The sequence below is a fragment of the Pholis gunnellus genome, assembly GCF_910591455.1.
Source record: "Pholis gunnellus genome assembly, chromosome: 19".
Taxonomy (NCBI): Eukaryota; Metazoa; Chordata; class Actinopteri; order Perciformes; family Pholidae; genus Pholis; species Pholis gunnellus.
The window spans coordinates 2,999,230-3,009,994 of NC_136546.1; the positions used below are offsets into that span (position 1 = coordinate 2,999,230).

A 10,765-nucleotide genomic window follows, 5' to 3' on the forward strand; every position below is an offset into this window, starting at 1 on the left:
GCTGATTGGCTACATTCTGTGGTCTTTGCTTTCTAACTAACTGACCAGAGATGAATTTTAAACCTTGCAGTAACTCCTTTGTGCTGCACATCAACAGTTTGTGAGGGATAGTCGAGTATTTAGCTGTGATAGGCAGCATGATGTAAGCGTAATGAAACCCCAGCAGGGTGCGTCAGGCACTACCCCTCCCCTTTACACCGTGTCTCCCTGCTCCCACAGGACATCCACGGTCCAGAGGACAGGGAGATGCTGGCCAGGCTGGCTGCCAGCACCGAGGACGACCAGTCGGCCGACAGTGAGGAGGCCATAGAGAAATACCTCCGCAGCGTCCTGGCTGTGGAGAACATCCTCACTCTGGACCGACTCAGACAGGTCAGGAAACACACAGTGAAGCACTTGGTATTCAGCATCATTTACCTCCCTCAGAATAACTGAATGTCTGCCCACGCTCTCATTTCACTGTGTTCCTTTGATTGGTATTTGTCTGAAGCACGAGCACATTAAATGCTCATCGGTTGTGTTTTTTTATTTTCCTTTCCACCCTGCCAGAAACGGAAACATCTCATCTATCCACATAATACAAAGCCGCCAAATAGAGAAACTGTGATAGTGTTTCCATAAGTGCCACAATTAGAAATGCTTACAAAACTGTGTGTGTGTGTGTGTGTGTGTGTGTGTGTGTGTGTGTGTGTGTGTGTGTGTGTGTGTGTGTGTGTGTGTGTGTGTGTGTGTGTGTGTGTGTGTGTGTGTGTGTGTGTGTGTGTGTGTGTGTGTGTGTGTGTGTGTGTGTGTGTGTGTGTGTGTGTGTGTGTGTGTGTAGGAGGTGGCTGTGAGGGAACAGCTGGCAGTCAGAGGCAAAGCTTCCAGACGCTGCCTGAGCTCTCCAAACATCAACCGGGTAAGAGAGTTCAGAGTTTCACTCCTGCTAACCACAAGATAGAGTAACTTTACGTCGGCTTCTTTGTGTTCGGGGGGTTTGTTTCGTCATGTGTCTCTGGTGTTAACCTGTCTCACTACCACCCTGGCTCTAACCCTCTAACCCATGACCCAGCTGCCAGCCAGCAGTCTGGATCTGTACTCCTCTACTCACAGGCTCAATGACTTCAAGGTGAGACACATAGATCATGTCTACTAATCTTCTCTTCCTGTCCCTTCTTGTGGCATGTCTCAGTCCTCACGGTCTGTCCTTCACATGAATTCTCTGATTGTGTCGTTCTCATTTGTAAGATTGTCTCCATAAAAAGACTTAAATGATGCATTATCTAAGCTCAGCATTTTTATGCACCGTTTGAGAAAGAATACATCGTTAATATTCAATATAGATACTTTCTGAAAAATCCAAAAGCTGAAACATGACAACAACTTAAAACACAGAGTAGTGATTCCTAACACGTGGTACTTGTACCTCAGGGGTACTTCTGAAGACAAGTGCGTGTGTGTGTGTGTGTGTGTGTGTGTGTGTGTATGTGTATATATATTATTACATCTGTAGAGGACATCTGTCAGGGTTGTTACAGTTCTTTCTGCTCACCAATAGAGGCTGTTAAAGGTCACAGATTACTGTAAGCCACATGTGTATTGTCCTCTTGTATGTGCAGGGCTGGGAGAGCCACCAGGACCTTTCTTTTGTGCCTCCTTCATCTAGACGCACACTGCCCAGCTCCATTTCCCAGAACCTGAGCCCAGAGACAGGTACTGATACAACCTTTGTCTTCTAATGGATTCCTTCTGTCGTCCTCTTTTTGCTTCCTTTGATGTCATCAGCTCTCTCTTTGCTTTATCCTGTGGACAACTATATCTGTCCTTTTTAATTTGGCACTTGTCTTCTTTGCCAAGGCACCTCACTTCCCCCCTCCCTGCTTCACAAATATAATCTTTTCCTCCTCTCCCTCTGCCCTTGTTGTCTCCGTCTCTGCTCCTGCAACCTCCTCTTCTCCTCCTCCTCTCTCCTCGCCTCCGTCAGTGCATTCAGGCTTTGCTGCGTCTTATCTCTCTCCAGTGAAGGCCATACCCAAGCTGCTGAAGTCGCTGCTTCCAGGTGGGAGGGAAGATGGTCGGGACCAGGCGGCTGTCCATCATCAGCAGGTACACTCACTCTGTCAGCTCACAGCGCTCTGGGTTTAAGCTTGTGTTCTGCACTCCGTCTTATCGGGGATTTCAAGTTTACATGCATCACTGCAGCATTAATCTAAATATCCCCTCTACTCATCAGCAGCTAGTCCTATTTCTCCTTGTTGCCATGGAAACAGAGCTTATGTAGATGGAAACACGAGCAATAAACTGATAAAGTGTGTAAATGCCTCAGTGCCCAAGGTGATAAACTTCCTCATAAACAAGTAATACAAACTGTGCTTTAGTGCAAAGCTCATATCACTTCTTTCAGGTTGTGAGGCAAAAAATAACCCGTTGCTATATTCACCATGTATGTGTGTATATATATATATATATATATATATATATATATATATATATATAAAAAGTAAGAAATCCCTATTAACGGCATTATGAATACCTAAATGTAAGTATTCCAATCTTTGTGATGAGAACAAACGTAACTGTCGTTGGCCCGGGTTACGACTGTAACTGTCTCCACATACAGCCCCAGTGATTGACGGGCCGTACGGTGTTTGTGATCGGAGCAGAAGCTCCACAAACAGCCCCCACTGGGACACAAGCTCTCTGCGTGTAGAGGAGGGTTCCTTTAGGAGCAGGTGAACCTCGTCCTCACCGCCTCCTCACCCACTGATCTCCAATCACATGCCAGGCGGGACCCGGGACGTCCGCGGCTTCTCGTTGCAGCCGAACACCACGCCGTCTGCTTCCACTGATTGGAGCCTCGAGCCGCGGAGGGGAAGCTAATCAGGGAACTGGTGTGCCGCGGTGTTCGGGGGGGAATGGAGCCTTGTTAGTGCATTGTCTGAGGCCGTCGCTCTAATGAGCTCCACCATGCCTGCCACAGGTGTTTGGAAAGGTCGACACAGAAACAAAAAGCTGTGGGTTCTGACAACATTAGCAGGCTGCTGAGGTGTTGGTGTGTCAGATGAATGTAACCCTGATCTGAAAAACAATCAGTGCAGTGGATGGATTGCCTTTGATGACTTGAAGTGGCCCTCAAGGGCTTGAAATTTGTCTCGGACGAGATCCAAAATACTTGACATAGATCTGACTGTTTTCATGTGCTGGATACATTTCTTGTTCCCTATTTAATAAACACAGCGTGCACCTGTCCATGCTAGAATATCAGGAGGCAGCTGTTCTTCTTCCTGACGCGTTGTGTTGACCTGCAGGTTTGTCCCGAGCCAGAGAGGGACAGGATAGACGTGTTTGACCTGCTGTCTGATGGCGGACACGCCGTCCCTGTAGGTCTTCGTCCTGATCCGAGCCAAAGCACAAAGAGACCCAATCAATTCCCCCATGAGTCACACAATCATCCTGACTCATATCCCAGTCGAATTCTCTTGATTTATTAAACTTCAAACACAAGAGCCTCTTCAAAACAAAAGAAGCTAATCACACACGATATTGATTCAGCTGGCAGATCATATGGAGCGTTGGAGGTGACTCGCATACTGAACAGGGATTCATGCTTGTGGATGCAATCGTAACTGTTTTTACCCGTTTATCATGATTATTTGATCTGATGAACAAATATTGTTATTGCACTTTCTGCATCTCATATTAACATCTTAGCTGCTGATCACTACAGTGACATCTCTTCTCACATATTGTGCAGCAACAACACATGTCTGTGCAGAGCCAATATATTGGAACAAGTGGCCGAGTTATTTATTCTAGTTTAGTATTCTGTGAGGCTGTCGGAGAAAGCAGTACAGAAGAATGTTCAGCCCACAGTATCCGACGTCTTTTCACTATTGTAGGTTCTGTCTTGCCGTCACAGCAGAGAATCACTTCATGCACTCCGTCTAACGAGCAGGTTTGGTTCTACAGGCTTAAATGAATATCTAATCTCCAGGTGGAACCGGACCGAAATGACACCGACCTGCTCGTGATCACGTCGGGAAATCTGCTCGACAAGCTTTCAGCGCCGATTTGCAAATTTCAGATTGTTTTATTTCAAAATGTCATTAACGGAGCGTTCCCTTTGTGCCGCAGAGTGTGCCTCGCATCATGGTGCAGTCAGCCAGTGTTGAAGAGGGCTTGAGCAAACATCAGCAGCCGGTAAGTTCTCCAGACCCACACGGTGTGATCGGGTATCTACCATCAGTTTGTGTTTCTGAACTATTGAATCCAACAAAACATAATATCTCAACAATTTTACTCTGAATCTATCTGGATGGTGCTTCACGTTGAAGAACTGTTGCACTTATCCTGCTGTTATTATTTTATTGTATTGTTTTCTATTTTGGCGTGGTGTCGGTTATTTTTTTACTTTTTGTGTGACATTTCTATTTTTTTAGTCATTGGAAACAAATGAGAGCGATAGCGTCAGAATCAGTTATGTGTAGCATTATGATGTCTCTGCAGGTTGGTCGAGATCTCTCTATTTTTAACGATGGATCAAAAGACTGTCCTGTGTAAGAACGTCTCTAACCTCTCAGCTGTATTGAGGGATTTTACCGTCTTGTTTTGGTTTTACATCCCACAACTTTACCGTTTTGGTTGACTCTCACGGCTCTCATCAACGTTGTTTTCAGTGTAAAGCGCTCCATGGTCAGCACCAAACAGACAGACCAGGTTAGCAGCTAGCTTGTGAACATAGTGCAGCATTCAGCAGCTAGGAGCCAGATATTTCCCTCAGGAGGTGGAAGAGAAGAAAACCTTTGCCAGCTGGACATGACTCCAAATAAAGAATGTTTTTTCCATATCTGTATATACTTTTCTAGGATGTCTTTACATGCTACACCCCATGTGGCCATACACTCAGCTGCAGGTCTAAGAGATTCAAATCAGTGATTCAGACCAATTTATCTGTGATTCTGGTCTAACGGAGAACAATAAAAGATCAGTGTGAGTGTGTTTCAAAAGCACCGCTAGAATGAAGAAACGGTCAACATTGTCAGGCAGGGATTTAGTCTTCTGCTGCCTTCTGAGTCACCAATACCTCTGTTGCCATGGTTTCCCCTCATAGGTTGCCATTGAGGAAATCATTCCTCCCAATTTCCAAACCGAGAGCCCCAGATCTATGCCCCTCCCACCGCCAATCATCCCGGAGACAGAAGAGCCTGCCCTCAGCCCGGTGAGCGAGGCGTCGAGCGGATACATGTCGACTATCCTGTCGACAGCCACGCTGTCAGACGTCTATACGCTGAGCTGGGACCTGCCCGTGTCATCCGGCAGCAGAACCAACGGCTTTGAGGTGGTGCCTGATGAAGAGGAAGAAGACGACGAAGTGACGCAACATGACACTTACTCCGAGTTTATCCATGTGGACCAATCGGAGCCTCGGGAGTCACTGCTGGTTTTGGACGATGAGGCGGCTGAAGAGAGGACGGACTCGCCCGATTCGTCCAAATCAGACGATAGTCCATCGGATTCCGACCTGAAGAAAGAACCTGATCAGTCTCTGTCGGCGCAGTTGATGGAGCAAGGAGAGCCTGATTCAGCTGCAGAATCCGATTTAATATGCCAGACCAAACAAATGCAAGACTCAGCCATTGACCATATTGGATCAGAACAATTAGACAATTCAGAGCCACTTAAAGATTCATTGTTAGTACAAGAGAAAGAAACCAAGCAGACAGAATGTTCACAGACAGAAGAACTCGAGCTAGCTGCCACAGACGAGACAGAAGCTGAAGTGTCTGCTCGAGAGGTTCAAAGTCAGTCTGAAACAATCGTCCCACAGCAGCCCAAACAAGACCAAACAACCTTCAACAGTGCTCAAGATCCAGCTCCACATCTGGTCCCAGTTGTGTCCGAGGTCCCGGCTGTGTCCGAGGTCCCGGCTGTGTCCGAGGTGGTCCCAGCTGTGTCCGAGGTGGTCCCGGCTGTGTCCGAGGTGGTCCCGGCTGTGTCCGAGGTGGTCCCGGCTGTGTCCGAGGTGGTCCCGGCTGTGTCCGAGGTCCCGGCTGTGTCCGAGGTGGTCCCGGCTGTGTCCGAGGTGGTCTCGGCTGTGTCTGAGGTCCCGGCTGTGTCCGAGGTGGTCCCGGCCGTGTCCGAGGTGGTCCCGGCCGTGTCCGAGGTCCCAGCCGTGTCCGAGGTCTTGGTTCCAGCTCCTGCCCCATGTGAAGAGTTGGTTCTTCTAGGTCCGTCCAAAGAACAAGCCACTTCTGAGGCCTCAAACCCAGGTGGCACCTCCATGCCGACTTCATCCTCAACCACAGATGAGGTCCAGCAGGAAACACCTGCCAACGCATCAAAGAAAGCCACCGCTGCTCCTTCTCCGCCCAGTGTTCAGACCCTCAAACCTGATGCCTCGGTGGCAAACCCCTTCAAGATCCAGAAAGTCAAGTCTTCAGACCTCAAGTCCTTCCAGCGTATTGTGGGCGTGGAGGAGGAGGAGAAGCCCGCACAGGTGGACCGGACCAGCAGCCTCGGGGCAGGCCTCAACCTGTCTGTGCCGATGGAAAGCCTGGAAATCATCTCCGACTCTGAGGAAGGAGATGAAGCCTCAGTTCTTCCCGACTGGCTGAAAGAAGGGGAGTTTGTGACTGTGGGGAACAATAAGAGCGGCACCGTCCGGTACGTTGGACCCACGGATTTTGCACAAGGTACCTGGGTGGGCGTGGAACTGGAGGTACCAGCAGGTGAGCACAACGAGCATCCAATCCTGCTTCTTGATGCATTCTACTAATCTCCATCACCAAACATACCTTTCTCTGTCTTTCTCCAGGAAAGAATGACGGCTCAGTGGGAGGCAAGCACTACTTCCATTGTAACCCCGGCTATGGCGTGCTGGTGAGGCCGGACAGGGTGAGCCGGGCCGGTGGCAAGCGCCGCCGCCAACATCAGAAGCGCCGTAGTGCCAACCTGTCCGGATCCAGCCCCAACCTGGCAGCCCTCACCGCTCTGGCCAAAGGCGAAGGTGGCGGGGCATCGACCGGCCGACCGAAAGGAGAGAACCGCAAGTCGTGGAACACTTGAGAGGCTCACTATCTGCTGAGTGGCTCACTGTGGCGCTCACGCATGCAGCAGCAGGTAGACTTTCAGATCGACTACCGGCTTCACTGCATCTGGTCCTTCACTGTAAGTTTGGGAGACTAAGGCTGATTCAGTCCACACTGCTGTGATGGGAGAGAGAACCCTCTCACCATCACATGTAGTACTGTATCATACCTGATGTACTAATACTGTTTTATCAGAAAATGTAGATGTTTTGTCGATGCAAAGAACACCCTTTTCTCAGATTAATTTCAAAGGACTGTCTCAAAATCAGCACATCTGTTCTTTTAATGTTATTCCACTTGCCAGGCAAAAGAATGTTAAACCGATCTAAACTCCAAAGGTTACACGACACCTTCATGTGCTCGTAATGTATTACACAGCTGCATGTATTGTATTGACTTCCAACATTGTTTAGTACCTCTAGGTATCGTTAGTTTTATACTTGTGCCTTGAAATACGACGACTACTCAGCCGATGTGCCTTCGTGATGTACCACCGACCTGCTGTTTAACTGGAGCTCATTTGGCTCTCGAATGTGTGATCTACTGTTTTCGAAAAAAATGATCTTGCACACGCTTTTCTGACAAATTCTACTGAAATTTTGCAACATTTTTAATCAACATATGTGTCAAGATTGATTGGAAGTGACTTCTTTTTAAATGGAATATTTTTCTCATATTCTGCTGTGTGCTTGGGGATACTTGAGTTATGTTGGAAAGAATTGGTATTCATTTGTTTGGTAAACCAGATATTTTATACTATGCCTGAATGCTTATTTATTTAAAGATGAAGACATATTGATGGTGAAAAGCAAAATCACCTTTTTATATTGTTAAATAAATTTCATTCTGCTCTTGTCATCCAATGAGTGATCTTTGTAGAAAACAAGATAATGAACACAGGAAGTCTCATTGATATAGCTTTATTCTCTTGTACATTATATATACATACATGTATACACATATATGTATATATATATATATATCGTACTAAAATAAACACAGGTTAAAAAAATGAACAAAGAAACTGTACAAAAAATGTATATATACTACATCTTAATTACAGAACAGTCTACTGTCCAAAAAAGGCACTAAATTCTGAAATGGGCAATACAGTAATTTTGAACATAACTAGATTGGAGATTGATACAACAGCTTTCAGTCCTCTTTATATATATATTGGGATGAAGTGGATGGTGTTTGAAGGACATGTAGACTCTGACGCACCACGAGAGGACCCTCCTCAGAGTAAGCTCTACCGCCCGGCTCAGGTTTCACGTCTCCACCGGCTCCTCCAGCACCTCAGGGTTCTTTCTTCCACCCTATGAAACATCTGTCGAGCCTGAACGCTCACACCAAATACTGCTGAATTTTTTTAAAAAGTGTGTACTTGCTAATTGGGCCGTGGCATCTCACCCACTGAGGCAATTCATTCAAAAGTGTCTTCTAGTGCGAGGAGAACCTCTAAATGCACTCTGTGACGTCTTCCACACGCGTTTCTAACACGCATGACTGTTTTGCATGGAGAGACGACGTCACGCCAAACTCCAGAGAAAAGATCTTCAAATGGAAAAAAAGGTTTGTCTGTCTGTTTGTCTTTTTCTGGCAAACTGAATTATATGGTAGTATGGCCACTGGAGCGCGCAGTAACCGTTACACCGCCAAACGGCATGCTGGGTACAGCTCGCTCTCCAGTAAGGACAGACCAGATATTCTCGGGACATTTGACAGTAATTTTCTTGAATATCGTTCATCGGATCAACTTCCCACTTGGCGGGTGTATTGCTGAGGAGCCAAGGAAGCACAATGTCGAGTGTGAAGTCGGTCCGATGAGCGGTTCTCCAGAAAGCTGCGAGCAACTAGTCCGTTTAGAGCGAGCACTGCACTCATGACGAGAAGTTCAATAGTACAGCGAGATGGAACTCTGCATTATATGTCCATACAAATCTAAAAGGAGTCAGTCTCTAGTCATAAATAATGTAATTGTATTCATGCTGAATGTAACTTTCTCTGAGCCATATTTATTATTGGTTTGTTCTGTGCAATGTTAAAATCAGACCTTTGACTCTGGAGTTTGGTGTGGCCTGGTTTCAGGGATAGAACATCACACCAGCCCGTCACAGCATACTGGACATTTGACATGTTTTAAGGAAGGGCAGGGAGGTCAACAGCCATTCTTATTCTAAATAAGGTGCATGATTTTTTCGCTTACAACCTCCGACGCACACAGGGAGACTGTTGTTCAGTCAAATAAGTGATGACATACAAGAAGAAAAAAAACGGTTTCAATGATCATGGAAAAATAAGTCAGGAGAAATTAAAACGCTCTATTAATTTAACAGTAAAATCATGTTTCATTTCAAAACATGTCACTTTTTTGTACATTACCATTAAAAAATGAGTATAAATACATATTGTTTTTATCTTTCAACCCTTTCTTTTTGAACACAGTTCCCAGTACCGAGTCACTGTATCCACAGCTTCGTACACACAGAAGCGGAATATTTAAATAGAGCTTTACTAGACTACAGACCTGGGAGCTGCTCTACAAGCACGATCCAGATGATCTGAAACACAATTAATGTCCATATTTGGCTATTTAAAACATGAGGCATTACATAACTGCTTTGTAGAATATTTTCCCAGTTCTACAAAACCACCACTAAGGCCGGGGTTCCCTTTACAGCAACAGTTTGACATTTGGAGAAATACGCTTATTTGCCTTCTTGCTGAGAGTGAGATGAGAAGATTGATACCTCTCATGCCTGTATGCTAAATACAGCTGCAGGGAGGACACAGCTAGCTTAGCTTAGCATAGCAACTGAAAGCAGGAGAAAGCGGCTAGCCTGGCTCTGTCCAAAAGTGATTTAATCTGTCAACTAGCACCTCAAAAGCTCACTGATCAACACGTTATATCGTCTGTATAAGTATTAAAAAATGGCAAAGAAATTGTTTCAGCGCACAAGCTTTTGGAAAACTTTACTCTTTCTTCTCTTTTTTTAAACTTCATTTTTTTGTATGGCTTTAAGTAGACGAAATATAAACGATTAATTAGTGAGCTCTAGAGGTGCTAGCAGGCAGATCTTTTCAACCTTTGGACAAAGCCAGGCTAACCGTAGCTAAGCTAACTGTCTCCCGGCTCCAGCTTCATATCAAGAAAACTGACATAAGGATCTCTCCTCAAAGATTGTTCTTGGGAACATTAAATGTCTTTGATTCCCTTCAGAGCGGTGCTTTTACCTTTAGATGTTATATAGACGACAAAAAGTCTTGAGACTATTAGAAAGAGGCAACGTCACAGAACAAGTAGTAAATAGCTTCGGGGAATATTGTCGTTATAATACTTGTGCCAACACAGGTCTGCTGTAGGGTCAGGTCTGCTGCTGCTGTAGGTGTCAGGTCTGCTGCTGCTGTAGGGTCAGGTCTGCTGCAGGGTCAGGTCTGCTGCAGGGTCAGGTCTGCTGCAGGTGTCAGGTCTGCTGTAGGTGTCAGGTCTGCTGTAGGTGTCAGGTCTGCTGTAGGGTCAGGTCTGCTGCTGCTGTAGAGTCAGGTCTGTTGCAGGGTCAGGTCTGCTGCAGGGTCAGGTCTGCTGCAGGGTCAGGTCTGCTGTAGGTGTCAGGTCTGCTGTAGGTGTCAGGTCTGCTGTAGGGTCAGGTCTGCTGCTGCTGTAGAGTCAGGTCTGTTGCAGGGTCAGGTCTGCT

General features: G+C 46.2%; 1 protein-coding gene across 6 annotated transcripts in view; it reads left to right on the top strand.

Moving 5' to 3' along the window:
- The window catches only part of LOC306711415 (kinesin-like protein KIF13B), a 35,739-nt gene extending 27,814 nt beyond the window's left edge, over positions 1–7,925 (top strand). For 2 of the 6 annotated variants that reach the window (XM_079180356.1, XM_079180357.1), the window contains exons 35-42: positions 220–372; positions 821–898; positions 1,052–1,108; positions 1,599–1,692; positions 1,964–2,085; positions 4,114–4,179; positions 5,090–6,707; positions 6,794–7,925. In XM_079180356.1, coding sequence (XP_079036482.1) covers positions 220–372; positions 821–898; positions 1,052–1,108; positions 1,599–1,692; positions 1,964–2,085; positions 4,114–4,179; positions 5,090–6,707; positions 6,794–7,044 — 2,439 coding nt within the window. In that variant the 3' untranslated portion in view covers positions 7,045–7,925. The remainder of the gene's footprint in view (positions 1–219; positions 373–820; positions 899–1,051; positions 1,109–1,598; positions 1,693–1,963; positions 2,086–4,113; positions 4,180–5,089; positions 6,708–6,793) is intronic. The other 4 variants (XM_079180359.1, XM_079180361.1, XM_079180358.1 and 1 more) reach the window with 3 other exon arrangements.
- The last annotated feature ends 2,840 nt before the right edge of the window (positions 7,926–10,765 follow it).